This window comes from Aplidium turbinatum, chromosome 8 (genome assembly GCF_918807975.1).
Source record: "Aplidium turbinatum chromosome 8, kaAplTurb1.1, whole genome shotgun sequence".
NCBI classification, from domain to species: domain Eukaryota; kingdom Metazoa; phylum Chordata; class Ascidiacea; order Aplousobranchia; family Polyclinidae; genus Aplidium; species Aplidium turbinatum.
The window spans coordinates 32237965-32252669 of record NC_137479.1 but is presented as its reverse complement, the minus strand read 5'-3'; the positions used below and the strand labels follow the sequence as shown (position 1 = coordinate 32252669).

The 14705-nt window shown below is 38.3% G+C and overlaps 1 protein-coding gene across 1 annotated transcript; it reads right to left on the bottom strand.

The window, feature by feature from the left end:
* Window positions 1-636: 636 nt before the first annotated feature.
* Window positions 637-13600, bottom strand: LOC145775849 (uncharacterized). The gene is made up of 7 exons (XM_082587230.1): window positions 13506-13600; window positions 10956-11042; window positions 7513-7608; window positions 5290-5369; window positions 4626-4781; window positions 4304-4442; window positions 637-1854 (listed from the first exon to the last, which is right to left on the bottom strand). Exons 1-7 carry the CDS (start codon window positions 13522-13524, stop codon window positions 1697-1699), a joined length of 735 nt encoding a protein of 244 aa, XP_082443356.1. The 5' UTR covers window positions 13525-13600; the 3' UTR covers window positions 637-1696.
* Between the last annotated feature and the right edge of the window lie 1105 nt (window positions 13601-14705).

Genomic DNA, 14705 nt, shown 5'->3' with positions numbered 1-14705 from the left:
AAATCTCGCAAGAACATTTCATTACTTGATTTATTTGTTTCTGATATGTAGCCTACTGGCGAAGTCAGACTTGTGGTGAACGCTCTACAACAAACTTGTTCTCATCAATTGAATGTGATGCTGTCTGCCATTTTTCAATTAATGTAACAAAAAAGACTTTACATCATTTTCTGTTGTACGGGCTGACCTCTGTTGTACGGGCTGACCTCTGTTGTACGGGCTGACCTCTTATATAAAATGCAACAAAAATGTGAAACGAGTAGTGTCGGACCCGAACCTCGACCCGGAACAATAAGAAGACTTGACGAGAATCGCTCTTTTCAGAGCGCTTCAGTTCCACTGTCGACAGGTGCAGCCATCCCACCATCCTATAGCATAGCTGAACGGTGAGAGCATTATATATCCAGTAAGACAGGTGTGATTGAACAGGTATTTGGTGTTCCCTTCATTTGCTTGCCAAAGAAACATTATATTGGCCTTCTTAACATCTTCGTAAACTTATGGACCTTTGGGGCGGGGGCAAAACTTTCTATCATCTTAAGTTGGCGTTGTTACTGCGGTCCATTCATGATCTCACCACACGTGAATCATAATTCATAACAATGCGAGAACTTTGCAAAACCATTCAAAGTTTCAATTCATGTCTTTAATGAGCAATAACGCAAAAACATTACTGCTTCAAGCGTAAAAGCAAATGGCGTTGTCAGAAGGCAAATATAAAAATAATTCAACGATAAAATGTTGCTGAGAACAAATTCTGCAGCTTGTACGTATAGGAGAGTAGTTAAAGATAATCCAGACACAAATTCAGAAAAAAAAAACAAAGACACTGAAATACAAAAATAAAGTTTAGGCCTAACGTTGACATATTTGCAAAGTATAGGGCCACCTTCAAAACATTGTTCCTATCACGTATTTAGTTTCTATCGAAATTAACTTTTTGGTCTGGTCCACATCAAAGTGTGCATGAGCACTTGTATGTTGATGTTATGACGTGTTGCAGCATTGGACAATGGGATCTGTCAACTTCCGCTTCGGATGGTGAAAAGCTTAACCAGCCATGACCTATCCAAGTGCTCCAACGCTTTGAGTAGAAAGCGAAAATATAGAAAGATCAAGAAACGCCGGTTCGACTCTCGGAGTGTGCACTAAGAAACGTACTTTAAGAACTGCTTTTCATTCAGCGGCACTTGGTGGAAAAACTCACTTACAACAAAACTTCAACAACCGGAAACTTCACTCTGTCAATCTCGGTGGTCGGGCCTGCGTCAGTGGTTCAAAGCCTCTACAAGAATGCGAGACTACCAGGAATAAGCTAGCGAAGAAGGTTTCTCAGTCCGTTAATAAAGATCTCCACAAGTAAACAATCAAACAGAGCCCTTGGGGTTGGTAAAAAATTTTATGGGACGTTCAATGCAAGAATTCAAAGATAACCTATTTAAATTTAATCAAAAAAATTCCTACATTAATGATAAATTTAGGGAAATTATTAATCGCAGAAACTTCCAAAGGTTTTGGGATACGCAGAGTTAAATAATTCTTTGAAAAAGATCATGAATAAAAACTGGCTGAGATCCATCGCTTCATCGCCTACAGCGATATATTAAAATATTTGTTTTCTAATGAAACAAAAGCAATCTAAAAAAACAAATCGAAAGTCCATGAATCGTCTCATGCAACTAAAGCGCCGGACAAATCAATACGCGAGAAGGAAAGCGGGTACGTCTTTTGTTTCTGCCAACAGTGCAGTGTTCCACAACTTAACGAGGTCAATGTCATTCGCTTCCCCTCCAGACTCGGCCATCTTCATTCTGTAGTCTGTATGGTGGGTGAGAGATTTGAACAGCCTGGCACCTGAATGGAAGAACAATGATTAGCTCTGACGACTACAATGCCGACGAAGTTGAATTCATAATGATGCGTCTTTCTATATCGCGTTTTATCCATCGCAGATATTCGTTTCTCTCAACGCTTCACAAAGCAGACAGTGTCAATGCAGCTAAGCGAAGGCGACATTACAAGGTCTAGCACTTTGTGATCATAAAAACACAATTCTGATTGACATCTGTGGGTGAGATTGAGAACTACTTATGTAAAGTTTTTGACATGTTGCGACAGGGCATCGAACGCATGGCACAGACGAACTATGTATCCACGGAGCCACAAACCGGTTGCATTGTGAACTTTTCTATATCACAAGCTCAGAAGACTTAGACCAGCGTAGAAAAAATCTTTGCTTTATTTTTTAAAATGCTAATTGACAGCTGTGGATGAATTTATTGTGAGAAAAGGCGTTGGAAGCGCGCTTGCCATGACAACCTTGCAGCTTCTGTTATAAGATAGGAAGGGCGCGTGCTCCGGAACCTCAGATGTCAGCTCTCACGCAACCAGGGATTTTGTGATAAATCTTGGGTGGATAATGTAAAGACATCCAGAAGTAGTTTTTGCATTTGAGGAAATATCTCGTGGACTTATAATCAAATTACAACCAAGCCAAAGCAATCCCCACAATGTACAACTTATTTCACTCCTGCAGTCACGCGAGTGTCGCTGCTCCCATCTTTTGTCAATTATTGTTAATCATAGTTCGCTGGATATTAACAATGCGCAGATGCTCATGCTACCAAACTTCGAATAAAAACAAACAAACTTTTGTTTTTGTTAAGACAAAAGAATCTGTTTTCATTAGACGAGTTTGCGTTCTTCCGTGTTGGGAAACATTTGCGAGAGCGGAAATGCGAGCGGAAAAAGAGCAAAAAGCGGATACGAACAAAACAGGTTTGTCTCCAGTCGTGATGAACTACTCTGTTCATCAAACCGTTGTTGTGTCTTCATAGTAGGCTACAAGACAGTTATTAATGTTGCCATCGAATCAATAATAATCGTCGCTATGACGTCATTGAAGCAGCTCATGTGATCTGACGTCACCTCGTCACCTATATTAGAGATCAGGGATTAGTTTTCGTCGGTTACAGACACTGCAACTAAGTATATTGCACAATAGTTATCGTTTTTTTAATTGTTTGGTGCACGAAACCCAGGGTTGCAAGTCGTTACTCAAAAAGCAATGACTATTTCACTATTCGATAATGACCAAAAAAGCAATGACTTTCCGCTATCGATACTTAAAAAAAGCAATAAATAGCAATTACTAAAAATTGACTGGCCAAAAAACAAACCCAAAAACAAGCAACCTGCAAACGCAAAAAAAAAAAAACTCCAAAAAAAAAACAAGCCCAAACTCGCGGAAAACCGCAAGGTTGGCAATACTGTTAACGACTCTAAGTTTCACGGTAACGCCTAGAACATCACACAACTAAGGCGAAAGAGAAAATTGAATTGAGTCCTGTCTTTGTCATGAGTTACCAAGGGGGGTGGGGGGGACTTGTATACCTTGGACTGGTTCTTAGTTGTGTGATGTTCTAGGTTTTTCCAAGTTTCACTGACAAGGTTTTTCTGAACTGTGTTGCCGCAAAATTTTCCTTAATCCTTTAAAGTTTAAAAACCGGAAGGGGACTAGGTCGGATAGTAATCCGAAAACTAAATCTCGTAAATTTTTTTTGACGACGAAGTAAGTGAACAACAAAAAATGATTCAGCAGTTCTCCTAAATATCGATTAGTGAAAAACGAATAATGATTTCGTTGCTTGCATAAAAAAGCAGTGAATGACGCGCATTCGATATTTATTTTCAAAGGAATGGGTATAAGGTATAAGCATTCGATATTCAGAAAGCAACAAACAACGCTATTGAATAGTGACAACTAGTCATTACTTCCAACTCTGACGAAACTTAATCATCCAGAATTAGAGCTACTGTACAATAAGATGATGTTTTATTGGGGAGTTCTAACTATTACGGGACGCGCAACTCCGTTGTTCCTTCAACATTAGAAGGGTCAATTGCCAATTTGACATTTTTCTACGCTTTACTGCAGGCTTGCTTTCAACTAAAAACCTCTTATTACTTCAAAACCAACTTAACTCTTCTTATATAACCCATAAAAAGTAAAATAGTTTGTAAATTAGAAAAAAAAGTAAACCTTCTAGTGTTGCAGATAAGCCAAAAGCAGATGAAGTTTCGCATCCCTATGATCTACAATCCCTGGTTCTAACGTACGAAGATCCTTAATGAAGTAAATGCACCCACAAATTTAGCGCTTGCAAAGTAGGGAACCATTGCTGTGATGTAATTCTAACTCAATTCGTTTGAGATAAAGTTATTGAGCATAAGGTTATAAAGTAGAAAGTTATTGAGATGATTTTCCAGGACCTTCCTTTATGGTGAAAGTTGAGAAACTTACTTTGCTTGCACTTTGCTCCTTTCTCAGACCAGGCTAGCTTGAGCTGGATCCCGAGCATGGCTCCAGTCAACGCGGGAAGAACAGTGGCAAGAATGGTCTTCACGTCTTGGGATATGGATGGAATTTGGAATATTATGACCTACACAGAAAGCTGGTGAAATGTTTTTACAAATCAATTAAGTTGATTGGCATGTCATCACGTGGTCATTATAGTGTAAAACTATGAAACTAATTTTACTCCCTTGGCTTAAACTACTCAATGAAAGATTCTGAACTTCTTCTTTTTCAAAAGAGTTTAAAAGGTTTTCATCATCTAACTTACCTGAGTTACTTGTATGAGAATAACCATCACTGTAATGGTTAGATTCGCCATTTTGAAAACTTTAGCTCTGTTTTTCCATTTTTCAAATCCATTTGTGAATCTATCGTGCAAAACTTTCAGTAAAACGGACTTGTCCACGTCCTTAGGATTTGTGATCTGCGTCAAAATCCCAGGTTAATACTTATAACAATGCCATTACTAACTTACTGTGAAGTACAGATACTGAGATACAATTTTATTTAATAAAAATCACATCTACATTACATAAACATACATTTAAATCACAGGAAATGTCAAATGTTGCAAAAAGTAACAGAAAGCTACGAAGAGTCGATGAAAAGTCGTGAGCAGCAGCACATGATACAAATTGTTGTGTAAATGCGATTCCTGCTAGAGGTTGCCAGTGGCCTCATACTCGGATGTTAGTGGCTGCCGATTTCTCGAACTTAGAACAAAGAGATTGACAACACGTCCAAGTGATCTGCACACACAGTAATCGAACTATTGTTTCTTGGTCTCTGTAATTATTCGTTTACCAGGCTCCATATTGTTTGGTTCATTGTGTGAATCTTAATCCTTAGACCTGAGAAAGCTTATTTAAAAGATTAATCTTGACAGAGTTTGATAAATGTCAATGATTAAGCACAATAATGAGGACGCATACTAATATCTCTCGGTGTAGAAATCCTGGCTGCTTCTTTTTCACTTTCGATGGGTGGAAGTTCGCTGCATTTTCAGGTGAAGCTGAAAAAGTAAACAGGAAATATTTTTATTAACCCAGATAGCTACAATGTCGGTTTAGGATGTTGGATATATGGATGGTTTTGCAATTATGGCAAAACTTTTGTAAGTTTATAAATTATCCCCGATCATCGATTTGAGAAACACGAAACGTATTTCTGCCCATGCCACTGGACCACGCTTACATACTGTTAGTCCATAGTTGAGAACCATTGCACGAATGGTCTCAACTATGGACGCGAAAAGATTCAAGTTGAACCGGAAGTAGAAACTTAGTTCTTATCTATGAACTAATTTACCATCTTCTGTGATAAAACAATGGAAATGTTTCAGGGCGGATGACAACAGTGAACAGCACGAACAAAGATTCAAAACAGCACTAAAGTGTTTTTGAATGTTTCTGTGCGCTGACCACGAATTCGCAATGGCGTCTGTCTGGTACCGATTCAATTTGTTGAAAGCTTGGGAAATGTGAGCATTGACCTTCTGCATAATTGAAACCAAAGTGTGTTACTCAAAAAGTTTAAGTGACGATGCACGTGACTTGAGTCTTCCTATAAATAAAATTGAGTTTTTGCCATTGCGCTCACAGGAATGAAGTTTGCAAAGATTCCACCAAGAATGACCTGAAAGTTTTTGTCAAATATTTTTCTGCTTATTTTGACTTGTTTCACTGCAACAACATTGATGGACGAAGCATAATCGGACGATATTGTGGCAATGGCACAACTCACCATAGGAAGAGAAAGCATCTGTTGGTCAACAGAACACAATAGCGCTGAGTTGAAGTATAAGCGACAAAGATGCAGAGACCAAGAAGTTACTATGACAAGACAATGTGCTGTATATCTCCTGTATTCGATTTATCATCACTAAACAAACCTTCACCATATACCGAGGGAGCTTGAATGTAAATGGGTCACGGCCATGCGTTTTCAGTGAAAACCATCGGTGTTGCCTTTTATGTTCCCCACTAATGGCAGTGCAGTTGAGCTTATGTAGGCGGCCAAGCGATTTTGTCATGTTTGTTTTAAATTGTGTTAATTGGCCAGGCATATCTCAGGACGAGCTTGCTTGGATTTAAAAAGTGCGCACCCACGTGATTGGATGAGGCTGTTCACCATGCCAATAATTCAATAACATAATGCGCTGTTCTGGTGCAAATTAAGCTGAACTATCACAAGATCTATAATGTGATAATCTGCTTTTATTCCGACGTTTTGTCAATCAGACACGATTGACTGTTAAGTCGACTGCTGGATTGCCCCGATTGATTTTTTAGAAACTTTAAATTTTGTTGCACACTGTAATATAGAGAACCAATATACTGGATGTAACAAACGTGAACAATCAGATTGAAACAATGAATACAATGACGATATTTTTATATTTCATGATAATTACGGAAGCTGGTAGCACGGCCTACTAGAACACGGCCAAATATGTTGCTATTTGAGGGAATTTCTAAGAGTCTGAATTGTTACAATCATAGCTATGACAAACCTATCATCTTCCCATTTCCAAAAGTAAGTAAAATGAGCAATATTTGCATCTAGACATATTTTTGGCTTGTTTTTCCAGAGATTAGATATGTATGTTAAGCACAACTTATGCAATAATAATGTAAAATATGTAAATTTTCCAACTACATCCTGGAGGTAGTCTCATCATACAGTCGTTAGGTTTTTTGTATAGCAGGATTTTTTGCCAATAGCCACATTTTACTTGCAAAATTAAACTTGGTGGAAAACAAAACGAACTAAAAGTTAAATTAGCACATCAAATGAACCGCTTACAACATAGAATTCACAAAAAATCCTTGATATTTTAAATGGAACATGCAATTTCACCAAAAGCGACACACCAAACGATACTACCTCCAGGTTGCAGTTGGAAAATCTTACATATTTTACATTGTTATTGCATAAGTTGTGCTTAACATACATACCTAATCTCCGGTTAAACAAGCCAAACATATGTCTAAGTACAAATAGTACTTATTTTACTTACTTTTGGAAATGGTAAGATGACAGGTTTGTCATAGCTATAATTGTAACAATTCAGACTCTTAGAAATTCCCTCAAATAGCAACATATTTGGCCGTGTTCTAGTAGGCCGTGCTGGTAGGCTATTACAGGTTGCTTACTAGACTGCGCTCCCTCTGTCTTATTGTCCTGGCTTGTCCCAAGTCCAGATGTGACGTCCATAGGTTGGTCACTGGTTTGTAAACCGGGCGGAGAACCTGCGTAAAAAGACGTTGAAATGATGAAAGTTGGTTAGAAATTCATTGCAAAGAGCAGTAACATTTTACAAACTCTGTTGCCACTACGTTCGTATTGGTTGGTGAAGCTAAACTTTTGCTGCAATAACGGCATCCTTGAATCTACAAATAAAATAATTATAAACTTGATTATAAAATCGCAACAAGCGTTCTGCATTATGTTCGTCGGGGTTAGGATCAAACAAAATTGAACTTCAAGGAATTTAAGATCTTTTGTTGACAACAAACGGAACGCGACTGTAAAGAAGTGAATCTGCCGCAGGGCGATGTCAATGACGTCACAATTGAAAAGTCAACCTTGTCTAAGAGAAGGTTGGCACTTGCGGGAAAGATCCTTAACCCTATTTTAGTACGGGCTGTTTTCGTACGCGGAAAGTAGGCTACGTCACGGGCAATTTTAGCCCCGTGCTAATTAATCGTTAATAACAGGAGCTATGAAAATCAAAGAGCCAAATTATTTTACAAGATAATAGGCATGTGTATTGGGCGTATAGAAATTAAATTTTTACCCAACAAATTTATTGAAATAAAGTGTTTGAGATGAAAAAACGTCAGAAAGTCGGTTTTTATTCTAATTTTCCAAATATAGCTTTAAAATTGAAATTTTTGAATTATAACATAGAATAATGCTAAATCTAACCAAAAATTTACATTTGCTCATAAATATAAGGCATTTTTTGGCGTTTTTACATTTCAAAGTAATTGCACCAACATTAACATATATATAGCCATGATATAACTAATAGCATTGCACGAAAATTTCTAGCCACCTGAGACAAAATGCTTATTGTGAAGGGCAGGAAAGTAGAAAAATGACCAGTGTAGGTTTAGAAAATTTGCAAAGAATAAAAACTAAAAGTCAAGAAATTTCAAATTTCTAGCATATTTCCTTCTGTGAAATATTTCACTACTAACGTGGGGCGTCCTCATAAAGCCCCGTGTCGCTACAGATAGGGTTAAGAAATTCTCAGCAAAAAAACTGAGAAACTTCTTTGCGTATTCAACGCAAGTGTTGCCATTTCTTTAAAATCTTAAGCTATCATGACCTTTTCAGGTTGCCGGCATGTCAAAATGTTGTGAGTCTGGAAGAAGTAAATAAATAGTCAAGTTTGCTCATGAATAAAAGTTTGATCACTGCTTGAAGCGATGGATTAAGAAACTCTTTGACGTCCTTGCGTCCAGTGAGTAAAGTTTTGAGGTAAATAGACGCGAAGGTCTTTGTGGTCACCTTCAGAGACATGTCACTGGAAAGATTAAATGATTCTTAGAACAACGGTAGAAAGTCATTTTGACGCCAATTCACACAGGAACCTGAAAGTCGGTTTTGTTTTGTGCTGTTGCACAGCAAAACAACGCGCACGAAACCAAACCTAACTAGATAAGCGACATACGATGGCGAAATTCGTGAGTACTTCATTTGCAACCTGTCGGTTACACAATTAACTCTTTCAAACACTTACACTGTGTACAGGCGGTGCATTTTTCCCCACAAGATTTTGGTTATTTAATCTGCGCTGGCATCTGTTTTTATTGGTCTCACGTTTTTTCGACCATAAAAGTTTTCTAGGAAATCCTGCACATTCTCTTAGCGTGTTTTATCGCAAACGTCTCTTGAGTTTGTTACGGAAATATAATCGAAGGAGGCCTCTCAAGTCATCACACGTAACCGTTAGCATAAGTTACCGCTGGATTATCTGAGATAAGTTTGGCTGGTTTTCATCCATTGAAAGACTTGTTACAAGCGTCTGTAACTAACTGTTCTTCATCAGCACGTCATGTAATCGCTTCCAGGATTCCTTACAGTCTTCCATTCTTTGCACATTTTCCAAGCAAGGTCATTTTTTCAAGAGCTTTAACCAACATTCGCTACAGCATTTCGTAAAGAAATAACAAAATACTGTAGTTTACCAAAAAGGTTTTATAAAATAGCCTATATTGTGTGTCGTCGTATTTACTTCGAGAAAAATCAATGACCAAAATATTTACTGTAGGCTACTAAAGATGTTATCATCGTCTAACCCTCTAGGACCCTTAGCTATATCGAACGCTCCTTCGTTTCAACTTTTAGTTGTATCGTTTGGTATGTCACATCTTCCATGTGCAAGTGGTACCTGCTCATCTCATAATGTTTTTTGAGTGATTTTCTATCCCCAGCCAGTTTACTGAAGAATCTACCATGCGCAAACATGCAACGAATTGAAACTACTTTGGTCAATACAAATTCCATGTGTTGCCTAACTCGCTTGCAACCGAATCTACAATACGTAGAAAAATCATTAATCTACAATTGCCGATTTTGCTTCAAGAAGATGTGTGTTGTTTATACGGTTTGTACGGAAAGCCTGTCTTTAGTTCAGAAGTCCATGGCCCCGCAAGAGCCAGCAGCTTAGTGTTCATAGTCATGGCCTGTCTTGCATGGTACATAAATCAGGTAGGTGGGGGGACTAACTAATCAATAAAGAGCTTTGATCGGCTTTTGATGAGTGCAAATGTATTATTCAAAAGGTTTTAAAATGACACCCTCCGATGTTTTAGTGTTAAACAGATGGCCAAAGACACCATAGCAAGCTCTCGTGGTGTCGAGCCGGCGCTCTCTTGAGCGTTGTGGAAGGTTCTCGCTACTGGATTAGTGGAGTTCGAGCCTAAATCATTAAACTGGACAGCACTCGCTCTGTTAGTTCACTTCACTGGGCAAATAAAAGACGAAATTCTTTTGAGAACTTTTATATCTCGAGTCGTGTTAGCGGCACGTGTGGGAGATGCCGACCCCTCAATTGCTTGTAAGATTTCTTGTTTGTGCAAAGTTGAGTCAGCATCTGCGGTGGTGACGTGTTTCAAAGTTGAAGCAGAATGACCTAAAATTTCTGAGATATTTCCGATCACGAAATATTCAGTAACTTGATAAATGGTGTGCGCTAAGCGCACGAATCCTTCACAAACTGGTTGTACACAATGTACAGTATTATCAGTTGTCAGCTATCAATGCATTTTCTGCGTTAAAATTACGTAAATAGACGTGAAATAACAAGCAGGAAACATCAGAAGCAACATCCCAGATAGCAAACCTGTTTACAAACCTGTTTACTCTGGTTCAACGTCTGCAGGCGTTGATTCAATGTAAAAATAACGGATTTGCTGTCTGAGATTCGAACAGTTCACCACAGAACTATCATGCCTCACAACACGCGATGTTTTCAAACATAAATAAAGAAATGAAAATTATCAACTGCCAAACAACGAATTGTTGGGAACTTTTATCCCGCATGGTACAATTCATTGCTGGCTGCTGCTAATATGACGTCACATACCGAATTGTGCGGCTTCTTTCTCGTCGCTCGCTCCAGGATTTTGCATTCCATAGTTTTGCTTGAAACCATCTGATGTCAAAAGTGGAGCTGGGTAAAACAAATCTCCATTGTCAAGTTGAAAGTGGAGGCTTAGAAGTCGTGTTAAAAATAAAGGGAATTCCAGAGTTTGCCCTCTTCGTCTAACTATACTACTTCCTCGATTATCCGTACTTCGATTAACCGGCACTCGATTATCCGGTCGCTTTATTTTCCTACGACGTTTCAAAATTTTATGGTTTTCCAGCCGTTGGACGAATTGTTTCTGACAAGTTTACTTTAAGATAAATCTAATCGTGGATGCATCAGCACTGTCAATAAAGTAACAGTGCTTCACCATTGAAACAATCAGGGCTGCTTTCTTGCGGTAGAGTCAGCTGTGGAGTTGCAACTACTGTGCATTGTGCTGGACCGGTAGGCCTAACTGTCGTTAAATTTTGAGATGGTCTCATGTGTGAAAGGTATCGTAAAAGAGTTGTTGTATGGAAGCTGAAAGTGGTTATATAGTGGGGAAAAAATTCCAAACAATCCCCGTTGTGTCAATAAAAAACGGTCCAAATAAGACAGGAACCAAAAGTACTTTTGATGTTAGATAACTACTCAGCTTATCCAGTGGGACGGAAAGGTCGTTGCCAACTCGGACAGCATCGTATCGTTGGACCATCGGAACTGTTCCGTGGGCGCAACGTTGAAACATAAGGCATTCGGCCAGGCCATGGTTTATATCACCTAATAATAACCTGTTCTATATTTATGGTGATTATTTTATCAGCAATAGAATTAATGTTAATTGGCAAAATGTTGGTTCTCGACGAAAGGCCCACGGCAACGCTACGTTAGCCTATTTGCTGTGAGGGAAGTTTTTGCCTCGAAACGCCACTTCGCTGATACAAATCATGGATCAAGGCCTTTCAAAGTGCACGACGAGGATCTATCCTTCATATTTAAAGATCATATTCTAATTTAGTACCTCCATGTATTACTTTAGGATCTATTTAATCTGTAACACTGTGGTTTCTTAAACAGATAGAGTGATAGACAGGGAGGGTGATATGATTGATAACTTGAAGAAAGTTGGTATGTTGAGGGTTGTACAATAGCACACGCTCGAGAACAAATAAGTCCAGAGACTTAAAAGAAACCTTGGCGAAAACCCACTTGAATGAACGTGCTAAATGACGGTTGCGTGAAACAAACTGCAACAATAAACATCGAATACCTAAAATTGCTTAAATTTTCAGGATATATCAACTGTTGCAACTGATAGTCAAGTGGGTAAGTTCTTGCTACAATATTGAACTTCAATTTTTATATTGCATAGTAGGCTACCATACAAATGTTACTTTTTCCTTTTCTTGACTTAAATATAACAATTCAATTAACCGTTTTTTGCTTATCCGGTCAATTTTCTGAAACCAATGTCAAACTAGACCGGATAATCGAGGAAGCACTGTATTACGTTACAATCATATCAGGGCAATTGGTTCAAGAATGAAGCGGATTAACAACCACCCAATCGCACAAACGTATGCACATAAATGTAGGTGATTGGAGAACCTTATGAGAATCTATGAACCCAACAAGGAAAGCACCAACAAGACTTCCTTTGTGTATACATGAGTACAAACATCACAATATTGCTTGTAGCGTTTATAAACAAAGAATAATTCACGTTTAAATCAAAAACTTGTTTGTCTAATAAAGCATAGCAAAAATTATTCTTTATCATATCCATATTTAGACGCCAGGTAGTAGACCATTGTAAAATCCAATCATCTGTCTACTTGAAGTATTACTTGATAGTAATTCATAATCACATCGTATTTGGCTTCTGGAAGATCGTATTCCATGCCAGACAATGCAAATTAGCACTGAGATAATGCAATTAAGTATTGCCTAGACAGGAAATAAAAAACGTTTTGTTGATTTGCAGTAAAAGTAATTAGTTTTGCACACCTAGTTTTTATCCAAACGCCAATGAAAAGCAAATCAACTCTTCTAAACTAACAACGATGACCAGTTTGAAAAGCATTGGTTTTGTTATTTGGTTTGGTTTTAAATCCTCGGACTGACAAAGCCTTGATAGGTTATTCCTGGTAGTTTCGCATAATTGTAGAGGCTCTTGACGCAGCGCCGGTTATCGAGAATGGCAGAGTGAAATTTCCCTATTGTTGAAGCGTTGTTGCCGGGGAATTATTCCGTTCACTAGGTGCCGCTGAATGGAGAGTAGTCCTGAAATGCATTGCTCAAGCGCACACCCCGAGAGTCGAACCAGCGCCGCGTGACCTTGAGCCGGGCGCGTAACCACTAAGTTAACGGGGATAACGGGATTATTTTTAAAGTTGATACAGCACCTGAAAATCAAGTGGCCTAAATTACAAGAAGGCTACGACACCAGACAGCCAATCAGTCGTTTTCAAAATGGTTCAAGATCTGCACACAATGAATCAATGCAAAAGACGAATAATTAGCAATTTTAGCATTAGCAGAACTAATGGTATAACTATATATCACCTTTAGGACCATCTGCCATCTTGCTTTGGTCTTTGCACCTTTTTGGAAGTAGATCAACTTTTCAATATCAATCCTTCATAAAATTTAAATCAACACTCTATTACCCAATTAGAACTCTCTAGGACATAATATTGTAATTCTCACATTTAATTTTTAGAAAAGGAATAAAAAAAATCAACAATTTTTCTTCAAAGTTTTAAGTGGTACAGCATTGAACTGCTGATACAAGTTGGCAGAATTACATAAACGTAAAATGTATAGTAGAGACTTTGATCTGTCATTATGCTCAACAACCTATTTTACTGCACGAAAAATTGCCTTTTTATGTTTAACCGAGAAAGAAACGCAGAAGGTTTCTATGATAAATAGCCTAAGCTACAACATAGGCTACATTTGTAACACTTTGTACGATAAAGTCTACACCAGGCAGGAAACCTCAAAAGCACTGCTACTATTACGAATTGTCATTGTAATAACAACATGTGTTTTCATATCGCGCTACATCCATAAAACCTTCCAACGGTCTGGCTCATCGAAGCAGAAATCTTCAGAGAAGTTGCCCCTCGATGTGCCGCCCTACGCGTTTCCTGCGGAATCGTGACAGCCGCAATTTCCAGAGCAGCTGCGTTTGTAGTCTGTGCCTGTACTTTTTTATGATTTTTTTTCTATGTAAACAACCCCATATGGATGTGTGACATGTAGCTACACATATCTGAAGCAAGTCAATATTTCAAAGCTGGAAAATCGAACAAGGCGCATTGCGTTGGTTAGAAAAATCTCGTAATTGAACTTAATTGATCTTTTAACGACAAGACTCATTTTTAATTTTATATCAGCTTACGATGTTCATCACATGATTACCCGACTTAATAATCTCCCTGTGTTTTAGCCTACAAGAAAGAACATCACCAGTAGACTACCGATTTAAAGTCTAAGGCACAGACGAATTTTTCTAATAGCTATTGTTTCTTGTAAGATGAAACGAATAACGGCCTGTTACTTTGCGCCCGTTGCGACTACACTCACTGCGATAACAGATGTAGCACAACAGACAACTAGAAAGAGCAAAGGTTCACATATTATAGTCATTCAGTCAGCTGCTGCCATTTTATCGACAAGCCAATAAGTGTCTTTGCCCGGTTAGTTTTGGGTGAAGCCATTTGCAAGTGACAGTTAAAAAATAACTTTTAACCGGTTTTA

Bases quoted from the DNA above. Each gene is read 5' to 3' on its own strand.
- LOC145775849 (XM_082587230.1), bottom strand. The intron at 7,609-10,955 runs GTATGTGACGTC...CTTTTTACGCAG, and splicing joins GAAAGAAGCCGCACAATTCG to GTTCTCCGCCCGGTTTACAA. The intron at 5,370-7,512 runs GTAAGCAACCTG...TTACTTTTTCAG, and splicing joins GACAGAGGGAGCGCAGTCTA to CTTCACCTGAAAATGCAGCG.